The sequence below is a fragment of the Zonotrichia leucophrys genome, chromosome 6 (genome assembly GCF_028769735.1).
Source record: "Zonotrichia leucophrys gambelii isolate GWCS_2022_RI chromosome 6, RI_Zleu_2.0, whole genome shotgun sequence".
NCBI classification, from domain to species: Eukaryota; Metazoa; Chordata; class Aves; order Passeriformes; family Passerellidae; genus Zonotrichia; species Zonotrichia leucophrys.
Genome location: NC_088176.1, coordinates 15,266,112 through 15,291,536, shown reverse-complemented (window position 1 = coordinate 15,291,536; position 25,425 = coordinate 15,266,112). Strand labels below are relative to the sequence as shown.

The window sequence follows — 25,425 nt, the reverse complement described above, 5'->3', positions numbered from 1 at the left end:
ACTTGTTTTCCATCTGCTGCCTGCAGACCCCCAACTTTACTGTGCTTCCTGGATCAGCTTTTTTTCTTCTCTCTTTTTTTTTTTTTTTTTTTTTAAACTTTAAAGTGAAATCATGATGTTGGGGGTAAAAATGGAAGAAGTAAACTATAGTCTGGTTGAGAAACTTTAGAGGCTTGGGTATCTGGATGACAAAGTAACCAGAATAAGAAGATGATGTTCGTTGTTATTTAAAAGGTTCTTTTCCAGGTTTGAGGGTCGATTTAATAACATCTAATTTCTATAATAAGTCCTAAAAGCAGCTGTGAACACTTCCCCAAGGAGTAACACATGCACTCCTTTACCCCAAATATGACACAGTAAGTGGGTGCTAGGTGGGAATGACATCAAGCTGGCTTTGATCTGTGCAAGTGACACTTCTGAAGCAGAAATTCCCATTAAGTCAGTTTTATTGTTTTGTGAAACAGAGCATGGCCCCTGTGAAAATGGATGAGAATTTTTACTGTGGTTTGTATGGCATGATTGGGTGCTTTGGGAAGGTAGAGTGGGCCAAGAGCCCACAGCAGTGGCCCCAGGAGTGTGTCACCTGTCACCGGGAGGGACATCCCAGCTTCTACAGACCTGCCTGTACAACGAGCCACGCAAAGGGACCAGACCAAGCCACCCAAAGGGAGCAGTGTCACCAGCCAGGGAGAGGAGGAGTGTGTTCCACCTCACCTGGTGGCGAGGGACATCTGGTGTGTGCCACAAAGCCACAGGCTCCCCAGCACCACGGCAGGGCACTCTCTGTGCAGGCTGTCCTGCTGCTCAAGGGCTGCTCTGGGGCCGGACACGCAGGAGCTGCCCTCGCTCCTCACTGGCAGCACGGGCTGAGCGCTGAGAAACTGCTGGCCTTGGGGAAGGGGGAAAGGAGTGGGCCAAGCCAAGGCTAACAGAGCAACAGAGTAACGAGACAGAGTACAAGACAAAAGATGTGAAGGGGAGGGACTCCCTGTGGGTGTAAATTTTCAAGGACAGGGCAGGGATCTGAAGAATGAGGCTGAAACTCTCAAGTAAGGATGTAGTCAGCAAAATGGAAACCAGTGGGGAAGGAGTAATATTGGTTATTTAAGGTGTGTGTGTGGGGAAACGCTATAAAATCAAGCAGACAGGGCTGTGGTAGCGTCTCTGTGAGCAGCCCCATACCTGATCACTATGGCCTGGAGCAGGACAGACCACACATCTCAACAGACTTTCCCTGCAGGATTTCTGCCTCTGTTCACTGCAGTTTAGTTAGACTTTTGAAAAGATAAGTTTGAACTTTTTCATTGGTCTCTTCATTAATAATTATCTTCACAATATCTCTTTGAGATAAGTGTTGTCTTCCTTGTATAGAAGTGGATCTAGGTCATGAGGAGAGTCAAACTGAAATTCATGTTGGGTGCCTGATTCAAGAAAACTGGAAGGTGACCCTTCAGAGAATTCAGCATGATATTTCACTGTGCCTATTGACAGTGTTCTCCACTGGCGTGGGTGGCAGATTCAACTGCTGTGTACTTCTGCTCACTGGGATTGTAAATAGCTTTTATTCAGAAAATGAGACACTGAAATTCCAGAGGTAACATGATGCTTCAGTGGCCTAGTCAGCATGCTGGGGGACTTCCAGAAAAGGCAGACATAAAACTGTGTTTTCCAGCATTCCTTGCTGCTGCACCTACTGTGCAAAGCTGTTCTTACTATTGCAGAACCCTGTCCTGTCCCAGCGTCCCTCACTGCCCTATTCAATTCCATGGTGAGTGCTCTGAAACTCGAGCAAGAGCTGCATCTGCACAGTGAAGCTAAATTAAGGGGCTCAGTGGAAGCTTAGCTGCTGTTTTCAGTTCAAGGAATATAAATTAGCTGACAGCAGGACAAAATAACACATTAACCACCACAAGCATAAAATCCTGACCAAGCATTTCTGCCGTTCCATCCAAGGAGCTAATTTGATCATACCTATGTTAGCAATCCAGCATCCAATTAGCACTTAAAAGCAGAGTTGGTCCAAGTGTTGCTATTATCAACTACTGCTTAAACTCACACTTTTTAAAAATAAAAATATCTCTTATAATAAACAGATTTTCATTGAGATGGACGAAATAAAATGTTTTAATAAGTCTCAGTCCTGTTACTCTTCAAAGTTTTTACTTCGTTTTAATTTTAACTAAGTAACTTCTATAAATATAATTTCCCAGCTTTATTAATAGTTCCATAAGTAAATGAATCTATCGGATTGCAACATATTGACTCAGTTATGTCATCAGCTTGTAGTGTCAGTCTTACACACAAACTCCTCCTTGTGTCTCAGGCTTGCTCCTCAGTTTGTTCACAATACCCATTCCAGTTGTGTCTCCATCCTCAGGCTCCTAATCAGTGAGCTTACCTCCGTTTCACACATTTCTCAATGTAGATTTCTTGTCTAAGTGGCCACAATGCACCATCACACAAAGCTCTATTGTACCTGTGGGTTGTGGTTCCCCTCCTGCATTCCTCAACAATCACCAGTCTTAATTTGCCACAAGTAGCTCCTAACAAAATCCCAGGAGTTTTTGACAGTCTCTCATCTTCTTTTGCATCTTTCTCAACTCACCCTTGGTCCTGAACCTGCTTCTAGCTTGATACCTACTTCTCAAAAAAATTCACACATTCTTTGTTTTCATTTAACCTTCATTTTACAAAGTTAAACAAGATGTCAAATAGTAGTATCAGTGTAAGAGGGAAATGTTATAATACATCATGAAGAAAATTAAAGTGGGAATTAGAAGGCTTTTTGCTATCCATGGAGTGAAATTCTGCAAGATCCTTTGAGAAATAAGTGAAAAGAGGTATGCTCATCTGTATTTGCACGGAAGTTTAATTTTGCTCGGGAATAACTATCTTTGAAATTTCAGCTATTAATCTCTAATAAAATCCCATTGACCACGTGTAATAAAAGATATTGCATAAACTTATGGATTTTAAATTCTTGCAGGATTACTGATCAGGAAGGTAACAAGATTATCCATTAATTTTTAAATTTTTTTGCATAGAACTGATCTCATATTAAAGGACTGCACATAGTTCATCATGGATACAGCTAAGAGTCTGGGCCTATAAATCTAATCTTTCTAATCAGTTAATCTGATAAATGTCCTTTCTGAAAGTGCAGAAGAATGCTGGTTGGAAGGGAAGAATTGGAATTCTTTTAAAGCCTAATTGCCTCATGATCACTATTATTTTAATGTATGATACAGCCAGCAATTGGCCAGGATATGTAGTTCTTAGGCCACCTTTTAATATTAGTTTATCCCTGCCAAGAAAGGAAAAGAAGGTCCTTGGCTGTATTTATGTGCATACTACTCCACAATAATACTCTCACCATTATTCTAACAATGCTAATTGGGGGGAATTCAGCAGATGTGTCTGGTATTCTCTGAGGCCCAGCTGGTATCCAATTTCCAGCAGAGTTTGCTGGGAAACATGAAGGTCAAGTAACTTCCCCAAGGTTACACCATAAATGGCTCAGCTGGGATTAGGCCCCAGATTGGCCTTGCTCCTAATCTTTTGCCTAATTAATCACTGTAGTCTCTTTCTGCAAATACTGAACAGGTTTATCTTTGTAGTTTCACCAACAAAAAGTTGTGGGCAAACTCACTTAATTTGGGGGAATAGATTTCATGAGGAGGGAAATAATGAAATAGCATTAGCAAGCTAACTCATAACTGAAATGGAAAACAATTAGGACTGGATTTTGCTTCTGGGAGATATTATTGTAATGGCTGTGTTGTGCTTCCCTTCTTGATCTCTTATGTTTCAAAGCTGTGCACATCCGGCCACTCTCCTCTATCAATTGTTGAATGCTGTTGAGAGCACGATATTTGCTGAAATTTTTGGACTCTGCATTTATTTATCTTTACTGTAACTCAAGGAAATTGGCTGACTGGGAATGCAGAAGCAGTATTTGGTGGTTGTCACATGGTTTATTTATCCTTTTGTAAAACTCTCTGTGATGCAAAAACTGCAGCATTTTGGATACAAAACTGTTACAATGCACTTGTTTGACTCATCTCTTGTGTGGGATGGAATAGTCTAAGAGGAAAATCAGCAACCACAGTTTTTAGGTATTTTCTCTCATTTTCTCTATATCCAACTGAAACTCCGGTCAGTATTAAGGAGCACCAAACAGTTTATAAGTGCCAGCTGGTTTTAATTAAAGGCTTAGTTTCTCCGACACAAAGACACTTCATTACAAACCAATGAACATGTTCACACCAGCAGTCTGCCTGTTTCTGTAAACAGGAGTGGGTACAATGTACAAGTCTGGAGAACTGCTTGGAAAGCCTTGTGGGGCACAGAACTAAAATAATAGCCAACACATGGATTAAGGAGCTAGAAAAACAAAAATGGCTTTATTTAGCCTGTTGCTAAACTACATCACCACAGTGTAACTGATCTCCTGCCATTAGGCAGTGAAACCCGAAGCCACTGAGCACAATTAAAAGGCAACCTGACACCTGCAGTCTCCAATAAACCTTTTAAAATAGGAGAAAGAGAATATGCAGTTTATCAAGAGGCTGAGGATGGTATATGAAGGATTATCCATGGTAAGTTCCTACTTTAAATTAAGTCCAGTACTAAAAGCCTAGACTCTTACATAAAGGGAGTCCAATCTCTGTCTCCACTCTTCAAAAGTTACAACTTGATATTAGTAATCTCAGCAAAAGTGCATCAGATGAATGAATATGGGAGTGGGACTTACTTGCAGTGCAATTACAGATGATTAAATGCAATTACACAGTTGTGGGGCTATGCAGAGAAACTCTCTTGTGCTGCTGCCTTTGTCAGACCTGAAGTGCAGAGAGGATCTGCTAGCCTAAGATGCAAGATGACACAAAATTTAAGAATTGAAAACTATATTAAACCAAAAGATTGCTAGATTTTAGTTTAAAAATAATCATCTAAAATCAATTTGAAACCTTGTAGGGAGCCAATGAAACAGATCAAAATTGGATAAACTGGGAAAGATTTCTGCCAATATCTAACTTGAGACCATGATGAGACATTTTCAAACCAACTTCTGGAAGATCCAGATAAAATTCAACATGTGGTGATACAACAAAGGTACAAAAAAGCACAAAGTTATGTGAAGAAAAGAAAGGAATTTAGTTTCCCATTGTGTTTAAAGTTGGTATGTATTTTCTTAGGAAAAGTTTATCAGCAGTGACTGGAATGGAAGTTATTGTTCAAGCAGCAGAGGAAAAACAAGTCCTGTCTTATTATGCATAGAGATACTTCTGCAATTTCCACAGAATTCAACAGGAAAGAAACATTCATGCCTGAATGTGGTTTACTTCTCCAGTTTTAATTTGGTGTGGAGAGTATGTGTGTTATCTCCAGTTAAAATGCAGAAAGTCCTGTCAATACTCATGAGAAAAATAGGTTGTATGAGAAATGTCATCTAGTTCTTGAAAAAGAAACTCAAGAATTTCCTGACTGATATCAAAGAATGTACGAAGCTATTGGTCAGAAAAACAAATTAATCTTAAAATAACTAATTTTTTAGGAGTGCACACCTTTACTCCCACTGATGGATACACTGAAGCAGAGAGGGTAAACAGCCTGACCTGAAGTGTGCAGGTGTGGACATGTGCATCCAGATGGTAAAACCTCATGAGAGGGCTCTACTGACAGATACTCATAACTACTAGAAATGCAAAAATGGACAGAAGTTATAGTTTTAAGAAATATATAATGCCATGTCTTATGTTATGGCACAGAACAACTTGTTGGTTTAGATATTTCCGTTTATCTGCACCTTCCAAAAGGGAAATGAGTACCCGCCTTGCTAAAGAACACAGCCCAGTATCCAGGATGTATTTTGCAATGTTGCATCAGGACGGTATGTGCAATGGTGTGTGGTTTCTAGTTTGATTGCTACCAAGAGTAAAATCTTCCCCATTTTCAGAAAGGCAGGAGGTTAATTGCATTTATGAGCATGAACATTATTGCAGTTTGCCAGTCTCTCTTGTCTTACCTGGGCAATCATGATCCAGCTCACTGCTCACATGTCACTTGACTGCTGATGAAAAGTGTTGAGGTCATGACTATCTGCCTATGAGGAAGATGCTTGTGTCACTCAAGATATCCTGCTTGTTCAGCTGCCACTGAAAATTGTGAATCAAGGTATCTCCCACAGGCAACTCAAACACCTCTTTATTACTCATCTGGCCATCACTAGTTTTCCAAAGGATAATTCACCTCTGAGAGGCTGGTACAGCCTGTCTTGGTGCACATGAAATAGGACCAGGTACTTTGGAAAGCTTAATGCCTTTTACTTGTAATTGTGCTCTAGAATCTTAATCTTGAGCGTTACTTCCTGTCTAAAATCTTGATCCAATTTCCTGCTTTCTAGACCTAGATCTTGTCCTAGTTCCTCCTACTGAGTGCTAGATCCTAATCTGCCTTTCATGTGTTCAGCCCTGGTTCCTAGATCTTGCCTCTTTCTTTTCCAGCTCCAGTTTCTGCTTTAAATTAACTTGCCTGAACTTGCTGCAGTGTAGACTGCTCATGATGGTGAAGACACTTGCAAACATTGAGACTAAAACTATAATGAGCCAAATGGGATCTTCACTTAACCATGCAAGCCTCAGTTTTCATGAGATTAAAACATTTTCCAAGGACAATGACAGTGATTAGACAGTGATAGTCTAATCAAGATATAAGATCTGTAGAAATTCTAGTTCAAGCTACTCGTGAAGGTGTATCACATCTTTCAGCAGATTATCATTAATTGATTTACACGTGGTAGAACTATAAATAAAGTGATAAACTTAAAAAAAATTGTTTACACATTTCTAAGAGTGCTTCTTCCTTTTGCTGTTTGGCAACACTTCCCCATTCACAAATTATAACCATAAAAAGTCTCTTACCCATTTCACATATTGTGAAGGCAGAGAGATGCTTTTTCCACAAGTTTCCAAAGAAGATTCAATAAATTGCTAAGAATGTTTTCTCAGTTGTACAACAGACCCTTTGTATGCAAGTGATCAGATATTGTACTTGAAAAAGCTATGCTGAGAGTAAGAGTATGAATAAGGATATTCATTATAACAGGGCCTCTTAACTGGATGTGTCCATCTGGTGGCTGTATTAAAATAATTAACAGGGGCAACTGATGTACGGGGTCTATTTAGCAGAGCATCATTTGGCCAAAAGCAGATTCCAACAGAGCTCTAGATGATGGCAAAGGCTGCAATTTCCCAAGCTGGCTTAAGAAACTTACTGTCATCAAATTTTTGGCATGGTTCTATTTCACCCTTCTTCCTGCAGAAAGATAAATTAATTTAAATTCTTGTTAGATTGAATGCTGTCGTTATTGTTTGAACTTTTATTCCTAAAGTTTTAACAATTATGGCTCAGATAGCTCCAAGACTGATTTCTGCCATGAAATCCACAAAGAAAACTTAATTGTTGACTTCCTTCATTGTTGCATTATTGCTTTAGCTGTGCAGGTGGAGAAATGAAAAGAGTGCATAAATGTTCTGATATTAATAATGACACCTTTAGCTGTCATCATTAAGGCTGTTATGTTTATGAGATAATATATGTAGAAAAGGAAGGCTTAACATTATGTTTTCCTGCTGTTTTGCCCTAAACAAAAGTAGGCTATTTATCATAAGAAATACAGAGTCAAAAATTACAGTGACATTTGTCACTGACAGTGACATATAGGCAACCATCCATTGCTCAATACTTCATCATCAAAACCAATAATGTAGTGTATTAGGAACTGCTTAAAAAGGCAATTTTCTTATTTTCTCTGTGTACTGGTGTTTCATCTTAGAAATATGGAGCTTCTCTTACAGCCCTACAGCTTATTCAGATAAGCATTGTTTGAAGTACACTGTACTTTGTGAGCTCTGTCTAGCCAATGTATTATTTATTTAAGTGACAAGCACAGTTTGGAGATTTTTGTAAGCAGATCAGTATAAAATACTAGACTTGAAGAATGAACTCAAAGGCCCCACTGAAAGGCTTTTATGTAAGAATTCAGCAGTAAAATGTTTAATACAGAAAATCAAGTTAGCACCTTTCAAGAGTGAAGTGGCACAGAACAGAAAAGGATGGATGTATTTTCTTTGAACCCTCCATTTGTAGTGTGCTGTTTACCTGTAGGATTACACTTTCTATTTATAGTCATTACAAGAATTTGAAACAACCACCTAGCAGTAAGATTACTTGACTCAGACTTATTGTTACTATCACAACAGATATTTCTAACTCCTGTGAACCTGATATTCTTAAATAGAAATAGAATCTTAATTCTTTCTTGCTTATCACTCAAAGACTGTCCTGCTGGGTACTCTGCCTACAAGGCTAAGACCTGTCAATTCCTAAACATAATCTTCCTACATCTGAGTATGTTTAGTCCCAGGTTCCTTCCTCCATGAATTTCCAGCCTCTGCTACCTGTAATATTGCCCCCCAGTTGTACTATGAAGACAGGCATATTTTTAAAAATAATTTTTCATGGACATATTCAGAACTTGCTGTCTTCTGGAGAAACAGATAATCATTGCAGCTGTTCTGGTGACACTGAGGAGAAGCTCTAGCTGCCAAGCAGTACATAAGAATATGGTTTATAATCTCATTATATACAAAGCAAGAAAGAAATAGCAATTAATTATATTTTATAAAGTGTGTATTTAATATATTTAATAAATGCTGACATAGAAAAATGCATGAGATTGTTTTATTTACTGTCACTAAAAGCCACAAAGTGATTCAGAATTTTATCTGCTATAATTATGCAGTGTTTAGTCCACATCATAAGAAAACTATCAGAAACAGGAATTCTTCCAGAAGACCCATACAGCCAATAGATGAGCACTCAGAATTTCAACACTCATATGTGTTCTAAATTTGCATTACAAAGTAATAAATACAGATAAAATATTTGTTCCCATCTTACATGTAAATTCTTTGGGATTAATAATTGACAATATGATGTATATTTTAATTTAACATCTGGAATACACCAATTTATACAGTAGCTGCTTGTAAGACTAATGATTTTCATGGCTCATTCTTTTCTGTTATCTTTTCTGATTTTAGGGTTTTAGTCAGAACTATGCTGTTTTTCTTTCTTTTTCTTCAATTGTAGTTAAGTTTTCATACATGAAAGACACCATGGATGTGTACAATCCCCCCTTTTTACTCTGAAAAACTTAACGGACCAGAAAGCAGAAGAATACTTTTTTCTGCTTGCTTTTGGCACAGATTTATTCATTTGGGTGTAGTAGAACAATTATATAATTATTTCCTTGAAGATATTTTTTAGGGCCAAGGAACCCACCCCAAAATGGCTTCTATAAATTTTCTTTTACAGTCTAGGCCACAAGGGAATTAAGTGATGTCAGCTGGAACGAGAAATTAAAAATATGTTCATGTTCAATGTACCCTTAGCGTACGCACGCACACTCAAAGACATCAACAGTCCTCTTTGTTCTCATATTTAATCATGAGCAAATATTGCACTTATTAAAGTTTGTTATAACTAGTAAGATACCATAAGATTTGTGAAGAAATGTTTAGCTGAATTGCTAGGCTAAATTGTTCATTAGACAGGCTTCCCAAAGGAAAAAGCTCAAGCCTTCTCCTCTTTGCTTTCGAATTTTGATCACTGTTTCCCAAGTGGAGAATGGATTTCCTATGCAGTGACCTCTTCATTTAGAATTCATCTTTGCAGCCTATTTCTGTCAGGGGCATTCGCCCTTTTCTGGCCATGGTGCAGTTCCATGTCCCGCTTCTCCCGTGCCCTCGTTCCCTGCGGTGACCTCACTCCGGGCGGTCTCCGTGCGCCTCCAAACCTGCACAAACGTGAGGAGCAGCTCCCACCCACTGCTGCTGCCACTCCTCTGCAGAAATTATAAATTATACTGTCTAACACGACAAGCACTTTGTAGTAATTATCAGCTTTTTGTTATTTTCAGCATGTTAAAACAAATTAACCGCTCTAACGCACGTATATTTTCCTGAATGCTTCAACTGCTGACATCTACAGACAGCCCTTTATTTATTGTGCCTACTCTTGTGTCTGTGCAGCTCAGCGAACCCACGAGCGCGGCACGATCATCGCGGGCCAGGATTTTGCCTGGGAGCGTTTTGTGAGGGGCAGCGGCTCTCCCTGCCACTGCCATTGGCCGAAACACGCCCATGGGTGCACAGCCAATGAAGGTACCGACGGGCAGAGCGGGCGGGCCGTTCCCCGGCCGTGCCATGTGCCCAAGGCCCCCATCCCAGGAGGAGAAGGAGGACGGGAGCGGGACGAGCAGGCGGAACGCAGCCGGACCTGCCGGGACCGCCCCGCCCGCTTCCCCCCCTTGGGCCTCGTCGGCCGCCGTCCGCCCATCTCTCAGGTGAACGCGTATCCCTCCGCCGCGGCCGCCCCTCAGCCGGGCTCGCACCCGGCAGTCCCCGGATGGAAACTGTGATGGCGGCCGGCAGCGCCTCGCCGGACGGTGGCGGTACCCGAGGTAACTCCACGGGGGTTGTCGGGCGGGGAGCGAGGAGGCCCCGCGCGGGGCGAGAGGGACGGTCCGGAGCGGCTCGGAGCAGGCAGGGGGCGCGAGTGGCCGCGGCAGGACGGGACGGGACGGTGCCCCGTGTTGCGGATGAGACATTAAATAGTCCGCGCTCGCCGGCAGCGGGAGGCTCGCGGGGCAGCCGGGGCTGGGGGCGGGCGGGACCGCGGGGCGCGCCCGGGGCGGCGGGACTGGGCACAAATGGCCTCGTGTGCAGCCGCCGGGCGACCGTGGGACCGTATCCCTCCGCCGGGCTGCGCGCCGAGAGTTGCGGCCGCCCCGGGGCCGTGCGGGCGGGGGCGGCGCTGCCGCGGGGCTCCCGAGGAGGAGCCGGCCAGGGACGCCTCGCTCGTCGCTGCCCCAGCGCCCGCTGCCGTGCCCGCGGTCAGACGGAGCTCCCGAGCTGCCGCCGCCTCGTCGGTCGGCCCCGCGCTTTGTCCCGGCGCAGCCCCTGCCGGCTCCTGGGCACCGCTGCTGCCCCGGCGGGCGGGGGCAGTGTCAGCCCGCCCGGCGCCGGCGCTGGCCGTGTGTCGCCGCCGCGTTCGGCTGCTGTGTTTGTAAATGGCAGGTTCGCCCTGTGGCACGGGCAGTCTGTGTGTGTGAGCTCTGAGAGCGCTTCGGTGATTTTTTTTTCCTTCCTTTTCTTTTTTTTTTCTTTTTTTTTTTTTTCCTGAAACATTGCTGTTCAGGTTGTGTCTGACTGCTCCAGCTCTGTGCGTTTCATAAGATCCACTTTTGTGAGTTCTTGCATGTGTCCCGGTCCGGGGAGAGATTTAAAGCGCCGCTCTAAATTTGCAGGCACATAGAATGGAACTGGGCATGAGATATACTTCAGTATAATTTTATTTATTTATTTAATAAAATTTAAATAAGCCGAAAATTCTTCAGAAATCTTGAAGATCCTGCCTGCTGAGATACCTATTTTGAATGTAGTTTGAAATGGAAAAACTGTAAAAGTTACCTAATTTAGCAGTGTCCAACTGCTGTCTGCAATTTCTTTCTAGATCAAAATATATAGCTTAAACTTCTTATCTGTACTTTTTAAAACGAAATATGGACAAATTGCAGCATTTTTGAGGGAAGAAAATTGTGGCTGAGAGCCTCAAGTGGTTGCTTATCCTTGTTCTTAGTGGTTTGGGGATTTTTTTAGTGAGAGTTAGCTGTGGCACATGCTTATGTATTTTCAATGTTGGTACTCATTTTATCTGCATTTAAATCTACTTACTGGTTTTAGATACTGTGAATGTAATATTCTGCCTCTTTCCCAGGCTTTTGCACAACTTTGTAGAAATCTATGGTTAGGTCTTTGCCATTAAAATTTTTGCTTGAAAAAAGATCAGTGCCTTTTGAGTTCAAGTTAAAATTTGATGGACTGAGATACCAGTCACTTCTTTCTGTACTGTTTTTAAGTTATCATGTGCTTATGTTTCCCAGCTATGAATGCCTGAGTTGTAGTGGCAAATCTAAGGTAAAATAGGCATTGTTATATTGTGTATATATACAGTATTGGTATTGCATTTGATGGTGTTCTGTGAAAGAAAAGTTGGTATATATTATTGTCTTCAATGTGGTAAAAATCCACATAATGTAAATTTGTGAGGGATTTGGGCTTTTCAGCTTATTCTTTCAGTTATTGCTTGTATTTACACCATTTAAAATACCTTTTCTTTTGTTTCCAGAACTTTTTCTAGTATTTCTCCTGACTGTGGCCTTGTCTGAGTCTTGCAATCTTACCTCTTCTGTGTGTGTGGAAAATACCCAGCTGTTGGAGAATTGAAGTCAAGTATTTTCTTACCGCGTAAGTCAGACTGCTTTGAAAATGTGCCTTTAGAGATCCCTGGGATAAAAGAAAGCCCTTTTTTTTTAATGGCTGTTTCAAGTAAATATTTTTATTTGTCATGCTGCAGGAGCTTGTTGCATGCTACCCAAAAATAATAAAATTAAGTATAAGGTTAGTTAATTAAAGGGGATCTTTGATTGTGACTCTTCACCAAATGTGTTGTCCAGTTGAGGACCACATTGGCTTGGTATTGAAAGCCTGAGCCTTGTTCTCTGCAGCACTTTACCCACTTCTGATTTCTGTAGCTTTTATTGTAAACATACTCCGTGTTTCAGTGTCTGGCAGTGTAACCTTCTAACCTGAGGGATGGGCACTACCAGCAGGATGATGTATTGCATCATGCAAGCCGTAATCTTTGTGTTGCGCCCCTGTCTTAAAATGTTGTTCAAGCAAACAAATCCAAATAGTTTTTAGTTACTTATTCTTTATGAGGAAGTTCACCTCGCTTCTATTCAAATAAGAGATATACCATTGGCAAGAGAATGCATTTTAATGCAGTACTCTTTTGGTGAAAATGGAATATGCACATGAGTTGTTCTTTTCTCAGGGCTCAAAGCTGGGTAATATCCCACATATTAATCATCTGTGTGGAATATGGGGAGTGTGTCGTTGAGTTAAAAGAAAAATAAAAGTTCTGTACCCAAAGTGTTTCCATTTGGAGAGATTCTGAGGAGGGAGTGTATGTCTCTGTGGTTTGTTGTTTTGGGGTTGTTTTTTTTTTTTTTTTTGATGCCACATGTAATTGAAGTCTTGGTGGTCTCATAGCTGGAGAACACAGTTAAGTGAATTTACTTGATATTAGAGTATGTGTCTAGTGTCGAAGTCTGTTGTATTTATTATTTTCAAGAATTGTGCTGAAGTGCTAGTATCTTCTCTAAAGGAAGGCATTAAAGCATGTGCTTAAAAAAATAGTGTTGCTTTTCTTGCTACATGATCCAAGAACATGGACTTGAAAATTTTCAATCTCCATTTTCTTTGTCAGGTATTTGCATGTCTAATGCTAGATACTTCCTTCTCCCAGGACTGTGGGAAAATATTTGAAAGATCTTAGGGCCAGTGCTTATGATGGCTTGGAGATCTAGAAGCAGCCCTTGCACTTATTCACAGTGAGGGTGTGATCATTCTTTCAGTTTGAATGTGAATAGATCCGATGATCTAATGAGTTGCAAGTCTGTGTTGCTTCAGGGCGAGCCCCATAGTGGAGAGAAATTCACTAATCAGACTTCAGCTAACGATTTACTGACTTTTGTTAGGAAAGAATAAAGCGACTTTGTGACTTGTACTGCAAAAAAAGTTTTTTAGTAAAAAGTGTTATACTAGTAAAGAAACAGATCTTCCTTTCCAGTGTTGCTTTTCAGAATTTATGTTAATTTTGCTGCTGTTCCAATTCTGCTGATTCTGTGTCCACATTCTGTGCAGGAGTGTTGTTCAGACATAGACTTGAGCTGATATAAATTGTTATGGAAACACTGACATGAAATCTGTAGTGAGACAGTGATGCTGACCATAACTGTTTGAGCCTTTTAATCCATAGAGGGGTACTGTGGTCAGTCATGCACTGAAAATATTAACATGTACCCAGGAACATGCAATGAGAAACCTGAGAACTTGTATCTGTTGACTGATTCAGACTTGTGTGGTACTAAAGGTAGGCATGTGAAAAATTCATTGTAGGTCAGTGTGATTGGTTTTTGGTGTTGGTAAAGGTCATATCTCCATTGGTGAAGTGGATCTTTTGTCAGATTCTGATTTTACTTTCTTTCCTTTTTAAGCACAATAGTAAACTAATAGAGTAGCACACTTGCGTAATAAAAATGTAAAATTCTGTAGGTTTTGACTTCTTTTTAATACTTCAGTTAGTGGCATGTCACAAAGGAGTGGTTTTATTTGCATGAAATCCCAACTGATTTATTACTTATTTGATTTCATGCAAATAAATCAGATAAGTAATAAATACAGGCTTCATTTTAAAAAAGTAGGTCTTCGGACTTTTTTATGCCTACAGGTTGGGAGAAACCCAAAATTTGATGACATGTGTCTTTCAGTAGATGTTCTTTAAAACATATTTTTCAAGTTTTATTTATTTAAAAAAAAAAACCCACCAAGTAACAAACCAACAAACACCCCCAAAACAAACAAACAGAGGTTATACTGTAATAGGTTTTTTTGCCTCATCCTTTTTTTCACCCCTTGAGTAATATTATAAAAGTTAACAACTTCAGAGATTGGCATATATTTGTTAGTGAATTGCAATAGGTGTTCTAATTGCATTTGTTTTAAGAGTAATTATTTGCTTTGTTTGTTTTTAATTTCAGGAGAATGAAATGGGGAAGTTGTAGAGCTTTGAGAGTAACTTGGCTCAGTTGTCTCATTTGCTGCCGGAAGTAAGACTAAATCTCAAGAATTCATGTAAAGAAAAGTAGAACCTAAAATCATGTCATCTGAACAGGAACACTTTTTTTGTGACAGAAAGCAAATCAGTGTCTTGAAACACAATGCTATGAAGAATTTTTCTACAGACATTACTTTGAAGAAAGAACTGGTGAGTGATCCTTCAAGTATGACAATTCAACCAGCAATTTCAGATGTCAGTCTCACTTATGGACTAAAAAACGTGAAGATTGAATTGCCCAAGGTGAACATTCCAAATGAAGTATTAATGAAACATGAAGTTGATAGGTTTAGAAAACTCTTTCAGTGTAAGCAGCAAACTGCTAGGAAATCCTTAAGTCCAGAGAAAATTAGTGGAAGCAATCTCAGTTGTTCAGAAGGAAGCCACTTGCAAATTAAACCAGAAGTGCAATTTGAAGAAGGATTGAAAACTGCAGCAAAGATACTGAATTTCACGTGTACGAAGTGCAAGGATAACATTAGATACAGCCCAAATGACCTACAGAAACATTTTCAGCTGTTACACTATGGTGAGTTGCCTCTGTATCCTTGTGAGATGTGCAGCTTCTCAGCTAATGACTTCCAGGCGTTTAAACAGCACAGACGCATCCATCGTAGCACTTTAGTAAAATGTGAGCTCTGTAATGATGAGCAGATATACACTTTGTTGGCTTTGACAAAACACTTCATATCAAAGCATTGTGTAAATGGACACTTCCAGTGTGAAAAATGTGGGTTTTCTACCTATGATGTGGGTACGTTTGTTCAGCACATTCACAAACATAAGGAGATTCCCTATAAATGTGGAAAATGCCATCAAGAAAACTTTACAGAAGAGGAGCTCCAAAATCATCTGCTTGTTCATACCAGTATGTTTTCTTTTGGTTGTCCTTACTGCAGTTACAGCACATCACGGAAAGATTATCTTTTAAAACACATCATAGCTTTACACAGAGACCACTTAATTGCAAAAGAAAAACTGGAAAAGGATAAATATGAAAAAAGAATAGTAAAGACTCCAGCAGGACTGAAGCTTGTGTTAAGGAGGTATAAAATGGGAGCATCAAAAAAACCACTCTGGAGATGGAAGAAGATAAGCAGTGGAAGTGACAGTGCTGGAGAAGAAAATACACAAGTGCTAAGAAGTGTGAATAAAATTCAGCCAAATGCTGAGGAGCTGAATCAGTGTGTGAGAGACGTGGAAACAAGTGAAGAGAAACATCAAGGTAAATACACGGAGAAGCGTCATTTCATGGGTGGAATGCTCTCTGCTACTGCTGCACAATACAATAAGGCAGATGATGGCACAAGTTATGGCCTGGGATTATTGAAAAGTGCTGTTCATGGGCCAACAGTATTGATGTTTAAAAACAATAAAATATCTGTACCAGCAAATTACAGTGCGAAATTTATGGGCTTTAAAATGGTAGATGGAAAACAACATATTGTTATAAAATTACTACCTACAAGTAAGCAAAATGACTGTTTGTTGGGTCATAAAGTTGATCCTGTTAAAGATGGTTCTGCAACTCCTTTGCTACAGACTGCTGATCCCTGTGGCTTGTCTTCAGGTGCTATACCACATGTAAGTGATCAGTCGACTTTAAAGAACAATTGTGTTCATCCATTAACTTCCCCTCCGTTTTCCTGTCCTGCTCCTCATTCAGGAAAAACAAAAGTGGAAAAACAAAATAACTACTTATTGTATGGTAGGAGTATTTCTGAAACTGTAGCACCTTCTAATATAGCTGAAGGAAAAGGTCCAAATTGTTTGCCAATGAAGCTGGACTCAACTGTACCTCCACATGAAGCAGTAACAAAAGTTGGAGCTCAAACTGGTATCTCATGGGGAAGCTTTCGTCCTTCAAGTCATCCTCAGGTATTATCACCCGCTATTACAAATACCCTTCATTATGACCCTATGAAAATGCCCTACTTTCCTGAACTGAAAATGCAAAATGGTGGCCTGAATAATAGCCATGGAACTAATAATCTCTGTTATTCAACCTCAGTGGATTCATCTAATGAAGGGTTGTTGTCTTTTCACAACTATTCCAAAGTGGACTCTTTGGATAATCCATGTAGCATTTGGACGTCAACAGATGACAGGTACAGAGAATTTAGCAAAAGAGGTTCTTATCAAAACTCTGGAAATGAACTTCCATCTTCACATTCAGAGTCAATGAAAGGTTTGAAAGCAGAGAAAGTTGTGTCAGCCCAATCAAATATTAATAAAACTTACAAACACCTAAACACTAAGAATAACTCTGTGTCTTTTAAAAGCCAATCTCAATGTGGTGTTGACAGCGAGTGTTTTATAGAGGACAAGCATAATGGCCGACAGTGTTTGGACACTAACCTAGAGCAAGGCTTTCAGAACGTAGCTGAGAAATTCCAGGAAAATGCCTCTGATGGTGTTAACTCTTTCTTAATGCCTAAAATCACATCTGTTTTCTCATTGCAAAGTGAGCAGGCAGCTAATTATTTATCGCCTGAGATAAACCAATTACTGCAAGATGTGTTAAAAGTAAAAACAGCCTCTCAGCAGGAGTTCCACAGCAAGACTAACTGTGTCCAGCTTCGTTCTGATAAGCTGCTTTCTGGTCCTGAGACTGGGAGTGCAGCCTGCGTGTGTTTAAAAGGCTCTGCAACTGTGTGTGGTTTTCAGAGGCCTCCACCTAATGTACGCTTCCCTTTATGTAGGAGAGAGTTCAACACAAGATGTAGCACAAATGAAGGTACATGTTGTGGGAGAGAAAGACAGACACCCAAAACATCACTTGATTCACAGGATGTGGACAAATTATCCAGAACTCCAGGTGTTGGTGCATTGCTAAAAACTCCTACAGATGAGTTTACACAGCAGGTAGTAAAAGATAAAGTACTGTCTGCAACTCAAAATCCTAGCAGCTTTTCACCAGTTTTGCCTGTTCTTCAGGAACAAAAGAAAGCCCTTTTTGTTCAGTCCCTTCCGTCACGATTTTTCGTTCCTTTCCACCTTTCTAACCAATCTAGGCAGCAGATGGTGTCAGGAAAATCTCTTCCATCAACCAGTTCATCAGATGTTACTAAAGGTGTACCTGCATCTTGTGTTTCAAATAAAGGACCTGGAATGATTTTGACTTTTAGTGGGGCAGTTGGAACAGTTGCAAATGCCGCTAATGATAGTTCTCAGGTTTTAGGGGGAGTTGCATCCAGAGAATTTGGGAAAATACCAGCTTCAGAAGTGAAGGGGAAAAATGGCAATTTTAGAAATTTAAGAAGTTCCTGTAATGAGGAAGTATGTGGTACAGTAAATGACTGTATGCCATTCAAAGCACCTCTTGTAGTTCCAAACTCATCAGAGTCGTCTGTGAAGGCAACTTCTTCTGTGAAGGTGTTACCAGAGCACCAGGATGCTGCCTTTGGGTCTTTGGAGTCAGTAAAACAACAGGAAATTAAACAGGAACAACACGTTTATGCACTTTCGCCTGATGGACAGCAGGGAGTTTTTCTGAAATGTTTGACACCAAACAAGCCTGTAGTTCATAAACCAATTTTTTTTCAGGATAATGCTCATCAGAATTGTCAACCAAAGAAAACTGGAGCCATGCAACAACAGCCTTTGCTGAAAATAAGAACTCGTACTTCAGATACACTGTCTGATAACACTCAGTCAGTAAGGAACTCGGTGCCCTCACTACAGGTGGATAACTTGCAGTCCCTTACTCCTGCACTAGCACAGAAACCAACTAATCTTAGTTTTAATGATGCCTTAAACTTACCAGGTGGGTTAATGCCAGCAAATGCCTCTTTGGCAAGCTCTAATCCAGCATGTCGTGTTCCTCCTGTAGAACCTGTTTATTCTGCTAAATCTGCAGGGATGCGGTTGCAGAAATGTTCTGTCGAGAGTATGCAAGTAATAGCTGCTAACAAGAGGAATAACTCTGGTTGTCAAAAGTCCACATGGAGCACCCAAAACAGAACTGCAAAAATAAAACCTGGTTTAAAAGAAGCTGGATCTAAAAGTTCGGGAACTGTGGGTGGGCAAAGAAACAAGAATTTCAAACGTAAAAGGAAGGCTAGTTGCCCAGAACCTCCTAGAAAGAAAGCAATGTTGCACAGAAAGTGTAAAGAAAAGAATCAAAATGAAATTGTTAGTGAATCGGGTAGCCCTTACGAACCAGGGGCATCAAAAAAAACTGTAAGGACTTTGAAATTACTCCCTTTTAATTCTAACCAGCTTGTAAAATGCCCTCGGAGAAATCAACCAGTTGTTGTGCTAAACCATCCTGATGCAGATGTTCCAGAAGTTGTAAATGTAATGAAAACTATTGCTAAATTCAAGGGACATGTTCTTAAGGTTTTATTGTCAAAAAGAACCGTTGAAGCTCTTCTGCAACCAGACTTCCGCAATCCTTCGGATGTAACTACTGATAATTTTTCTCAGAAAAGATACAGGACAATAAAACCCCTTAACCCTGTAAAAGAAAGATTTGTCTTAAAATTGACACTGAAAAAGACTAGCAAAAACAATTACCAGATTGTGAAAACTACCTCCAATAATACCTTGAAAGCTAAGTTTAGCTGCTGGTTTTGTGGTAGAATATTTGACAATCAGGATAATTGGGTAGGACATGGACAGAGGCATCTGATGGAGGCTACTCGAGATTGGAATTCATTAATGAAATGATGACCAGTGAAGAAAATAGTCATTAAAGTTTAAAAAAGCAAAGTCATTCTGTTTTCTATGTCAGTATTGTAACTGAGGTTGAAAAAGTATGCAAAGTTCTTGTGTTATAAAAGAAAGAGTGTATTCCCTATTGCCATCAGATTGGAGAAAGATCAAAGAACGTTGTGGTTTAAATAACTTGTAACTAACTGCAAATACAATTCCATGAAAATATATATTATTTTTATTACTGCTATCATGTGCTATATTTTTATTCTATAGAATAAGTCTTCAGGGCCTTTGTTCTGTACATACTTAAAATCCCTAAACATGTAAATATTTTTATACTTTTCAAGTTACTTGGTATAATTCTTGCACAGAAATTACATCCTTCCCCCCAGTTTTTCAGTTCTGTGCATGCACTACTAAAACCAATTTTTAAAATATTTTCAAAAATACACAGCTGTTATCCTGGGAGTTTTGTTATTTTCACTTATTAGCTCTTGATTTTGTTTTTCAGGGATTGAACACTATTATTAGCAAGTGCCTCAAAGATGTGAAGCAGTTTACATTATGTTGACTGTGTAACTTTGGGTCTGTATAGGGCCATTCCCCCACAGTTTGATTTAAACAAAGCCATATGTGAATGCTTTAAGCTATATTGCTATGCACATGACACTTGTACTATTTCTGTGCAGTTTGTCTACTTTCTTAGTGAAGTATTTTTCATATAAATTAATAAAACATATGATTGTGTTAATACGGTGAGTCAGAATGAAATCGATTGAAAATATACAGTATATATATTCATAATGTATATGGTGTTTAAGAATGGTGAACATTCCTAATCTGTATTGATTTTGTCACTATTAAATTTGCTACAACTTGTGTTTACAGCATATGACTTTGAGCATTTATAGAAAATGTTCCTATCTTGTTATGTCTGCCACAAACCCTATAGGGATGGTCAGGACGTGGGGAGGTGCAGAGCGCCCTTTTAGGCTTGTAATTGCTTCCTAGCTTTATTTCAGGTGGATGTAATTTGTCCCCATAATGACTTAATGTTTTCTACTATTGCTTATTCAGATATACTGCCTTTTGGGGCACCAGGGATTTGGCTAAACCAAGGCTTGAGTTGTTATTCCCATATTTTATCAGCTGGAAGTGTAACGTTCTTAGCGGCCTGCTTGCCTGCTACTTTCAGTTTTAGAGATAATGAAGGGAGAGACTATGCATTACAGTTTTTAGTCTTTATACAAGGGCATGTCAGCAAAAGACCTCTTAACCCTAGTGACTGAGGGTATACAGATGAAGGTTGTTATTACTTGTTATCCACAGTAATATTATTACTTGTTATCCACAGTAATAATGTCACGAGGCTTTGTCCTGCAGGTTCTTCATGAACCTCTGTAGGCTCGAAGTTTCAGTCTAATGTGGGACTGCTCTTACCATATGGCTGGCACCTTTTGCCCAAGTATGAAGGTGTAAGCCAGCTTCATAAAGTATTGATGGAAAAGCTGTCAAAATGGAACAGTAGGCTTGGAGAGGACTGGGGCATTTAAATCCTGGGGTTTAGATTGTACGCAAGCCCAAGGAGTTTTCTGTTACTGGTGAAAATGAAGGTTGCTTGCTATCAGTGAAACAGTAAGAAGTCATGGATGTCACAGGCATGTCACCACTAACCTGAATTCAACTTATGTTTTAAAAAGTGTTCAAATTACTTAAAAACAATTGCTTCGGTGATTACATAAATTTTTCTTTCCTGATTTGTGTGTTGGCAGGAAGATGCACACTAGCCTTGCATCTGGTGAGTTATGTATGGAAGACAAGTGAAGCAGTCAAGGCAGCATCCTTTGGGTGAATTAATACACAGTTGGCATGTGTTGTGTATCTAAACTGAATCATTTTGCACTGCACAATGGACTTGAGCTCTGATGTTAATTTAGCTAGGAACTTTGAAGAAGAGCAGTGTAGTGGTGAGGAAGCAGGTTGGAAAGAAACAGTGTTAGGAAAGGACAAAAACATGTTAAGCTTTTTTGACTACAAGGATCTATTGTGGATCTATTGTCTGCCTCTGCTTGCTCTTCTGTAAACTCTGAAATTGAACTCACAAATTTTGGACATTGCCTTTGCCTTCTTTGGAAAAAATATATGTGAAGTTTGTTTCTAAACCTACTTGGTGCAATTTCAGTGAGGATGACCAGTCTTTATTAACAATTACTTAGCATTGAGGTGGAAGTTCTGCTGTAGCATTAGGGGGTTTTCTCTGTATTGATGAACCATGAGAGTGACAACTGTCATTGGAATTTTTTTCCTAACTTGTTTATTTTTGTATGAATTGACCATAAATGGTACTGTGAAAACATTGTAAAGCTGGGAAATGTTGAAATAAGGCTGCTTTATACAATCTTAATTAATTGTCATGTGTCACTTTTTCCATTAACATCCATCTCATTCAGTGCAGAGAATTTTTGCTTCCTCCTGGGTAGCAATTCAGTATTTTGTTTCCCCACCCTTAATTAGGTCCTCATATTATTTAGTGCAGGTTGCTCGAATACTGTTCCAAATATATGATTTTATTCTTACGACCTTTTTCATAGTGCATTGTTTGAGGTTCTTAGAGTTTGGCATTTCTGCAGATCAGGTTTCAGAAAAACTCAGGTGGGCCTTCACTGAAATTAAGATCACAATTAATTACCATCAGGAGAAAATTAGATTGAAGTGATCTGACCTGTGTTGCAGTATCTGGTGTGGTAGAAGATGCAGGGAAGATATGTTCACTTCTTCAGTTCAGCTACTTTAATTGTGTGAAGCCACCTTTTTACTGGCTGACTTCTGCAATGTTGGTGCATTTCTCAGCATTTTCAGTAAAGAGGGAAAGGTATGCTACAAATATCCTACAAACCACAGTTTTTCATTATACAGCTACGATTTATCCCTGAAGTATTGCATGAACCGAGTGAAACATAAGTCCATGTGGAAAAATATTCACTGATTGTATATCTAATGCTTGTATTGTAATGGATATAGCTGATGTGACAAGGTTGCACAGGTAACTTGAATTATCTTGATTTTGAGTGCTTTACTATGCCACCATAACATTTTAATAGTTTGTAACATTGCAAATAGCAAGATAAACCTTAAATTGATTTTATTGTTTTGGGACATAAAAAGAGAGGTGCAAGCACAAGGTTATCAACTATTTGTACAAACTTGAAGAGGCCTAAAATCGATCCCATTATGTGTTCTTGGCAAGATGTGCATTCATCAGTAAGTCATGGTGCCCTTCCTCAGTAATTCCAGTGTTTTAACAAAAATTTGTTACAGAGCTGTTATTACGTGACACACCTTTATGTTGTTATGTGACACGCTTTTTTTTTCCTAACAATGCTTCCTGATAATCTCTTTTTGCTGCTGCTGCTGCTGCTTTTGATTGAAGGAAGAATGGAGTTTTGTACCTTGTGTCTTTGAACACTTGGATTTTTGAGAATGCAGGTTCTTATTCCTTTCATGGAGCAACATTGTCAGGAATGATATGCAGTACTCATTGTACTCTCTGTATCAGGTAGGCAGACAATATTTCTCCTTTGTGTATTATTAAATATGACACTTGCCCCGAGTTCTCAGACAAAAGAATTCATTTTTAGTTCTTGGTTTACGGGTTGTTTGTGAGTGTGTGGTTTTTTGGTGTGAGGTTTTGGGGGTTTTTTGGTTTTTGTTTTGTTTTAACTATTCAGTGAATGATATATTATATGGAAGGGAAATTAGCAAACAGTATCACAATATCAAAGAAAGATGAGGGGAGGGGTGTGTTGCTGTGTCTCAGGTCAGACTTGATATACCTGTTAGCTGGAGATGACTGCTGGCACTGCAGCAGCCACACCAAGTCACCATTTCCTGCATTCTGTAAGGGCTTTGCAGCCCACAGCACTGGGATTTTGAACTCAGCAGGCTTCATCCTGAGTGCCAATTTATTCTGTGTCCAGAATGTAGGAGATGGTGGCTTGGTGCAATACCTGAAACTTGCTTAAATCTTCTCCAGATAAAACTTTGTTTCGTGGTATGTCTGCACCAAAGTCCTGCCAAACTAGAACAGATCTAGCTGGAGTATGGAAAACAGAGTAACCAGTCTGGTGCCTTTGTTCCTGTACAAAACACCAAGTGTAGTAAAGTAGGTGATAATGTGCTGGTGTGTTTTGTGTGTTTGTTGGGGGAGGCTCCCCCAAGGAGCCTTATTTTGCCTAAATAGTGCCTAAAAAGTTCTCATTTCAGGCTGATTGGATTATTTTGTGGAAGGTTGTGTTACCTATCAGCTCCCTGCCTTGTTTTGTTGTCCAAACTATAAGGTAGCCCTATAATCGTGTAGAACATGGATAAAAAGTAAATTAAGGTTTGAGGATGAAGGTAACTGGCCCCTTTATCTAGAGCAATTTGTTATTTGTAGGTCAACCACAATATTCTATGTAGTGCTGAGCACTTAGAGGTGAGGGGCAGGAACAGCGGTGTTTTAAAGTGCTCAGTGCTAATTACCTTTTAAAAAAGTGATATTTAGTCCCTGTTATGAAATATACACACTTGAACTTCCCTTGTTCATGCTATTTTTTCCCCCTCAGTCCTAGAATGATGGAGATACTGCACACTTAACTTGGAAAGAATGAAGAGTCTAGAGATTTTGAGGGGCAACACAGAAAGGTTGGCAGACAGACAGTACCAAGTTGAAATACTGTGCAGTACATGATTGAAAGGCAAGGACTGCATGAATGCAGAGGAAGTTAAATACTCAGTGGCTACTTTTTTCAGAGTACTTCCATTGGGAGTATTGCTTGAAATAGCTTCTAAAGTGATACTTAAAGTAGCTAAATAATATAATAGTACATATATAGAAAGAGTAAGTGAAGCTTGCAGACACTACTAACTTGAGTTTTACACCTTGACTTGGTAATCTTAACGTTCTAAACATTTCAGTAGTATTAGGCATAGTGTTAAATATAAAATACCAACTGAGCAATATACTGAGCATAGCCTTTAGGTAGTACTGTGGTGGTCTGTCGTAGGTAGGTGTGTGTAGTCTGTGTACGTTGTTTCTTATTTGCCAGTGTGTTATCCCATCACATTTGGGTAAGCACTGCCTGTGTTGCAGAGGGAAGAAGCTGACCTGCCTCAAGGCATGTAGGCAGCCATGTGCTGAGCACCCTGCTGGCATACAGTTCTTTCTAGGAGACAGCTGCATGACTTTTAGAAGTATCTGATCAAAAGCACAAGAAAGTATTTGCAGAATTCAGCCACCCTATGGCCCTAAGTGACTTGCTGAGACTTTGCAGGTCTTGACTCAGTCTCGCCTTTAATGCCTTGAATATAATCCTGGAGAACACTGCTTTATATGGAACAAAAAGAATGAACTGAGTGTGTATAATATGTCAGTTTTGGAAAATACCTTTAAGATGGATCAGTCTTCAGGTCCAGTGAAATCAAACACTGCTAGAACTAGTTAACAATTGCTCCTAAAAGTTTTTCATTGATGCAATTTCTACATTCATCAAATTAATTTTTTACCACTTGAATTATTTGTGGAAGTTTACTTTTTCCACAAAATTACAGTAATCACAGTATCCAGTAATCACAGTAACCACTGTGATAGAACAGGCTATCACATAAAAAAGTGGTTTTTTCCCTGTGTGTGTCTCCATGAACAGTAATTCAGCAAGAAGTGAGTAATTTAGCCATGATGCAGTGTGCCTGGGTCATCAGCAGTAGGCAATTTGAAGACAAAATATTTGAGAGTCATTAAGCCAAATTGTGTGTGTAATATATATATACACACACATGAGATGAAGTTGTAAAAAGTGATGCTTTTTCATAACATTGTGAAGGAGCACATACAAATATATACATTAAAACATCAACACTAGTGATGCTTTCTTGCTGGAAGGGTGTCAGAAATGCAGTCCAGCAAAGTCTCCATACACT

General features: G+C 39.6%; 1 protein-coding gene across 3 annotated transcripts; it reads left to right on the top strand.

Moving 5' to 3' along the window:
• Positions 1 to 3,978: 3,978 nt before the first annotated feature.
• Positions 3,979 to 20,357, top strand: ZNF518A (zinc finger protein 518A). Of its 3 annotated transcripts, XM_064716904.1 has the most exons (4): positions 3,979 to 4,598; positions 10,098 to 10,528; positions 12,256 to 12,374; positions 14,732 to 20,357. In XM_064716904.1, the coding sequence occupies exon 4, from the start codon at positions 14,851 to 14,853 to the stop codon at positions 19,477 to 19,479; it is 4,629 nt and encodes a 1,542-aa protein (XP_064572974.1). In that variant the 5' UTR covers positions 3,979 to 4,598; positions 10,098 to 10,528; positions 12,256 to 12,374; positions 14,732 to 14,850; the 3' UTR covers positions 19,480 to 20,357. The 3 variants fall into 3 exon arrangements, with proteins under 3 accessions (XP_064572974.1, XP_064572976.1, XP_064572975.1); XM_064716906.1 differs by lacking the exons at positions 3,979 to 4,598; positions 10,098 to 10,528 and adding an exon at positions 11,008 to 11,144; XM_064716905.1 differs by lacking the exons at positions 3,979 to 4,598; positions 10,098 to 10,528 and adding an exon at positions 11,106 to 11,196.
• The last annotated feature ends 5,068 nt before the right edge of the window (positions 20,358 to 25,425 follow it).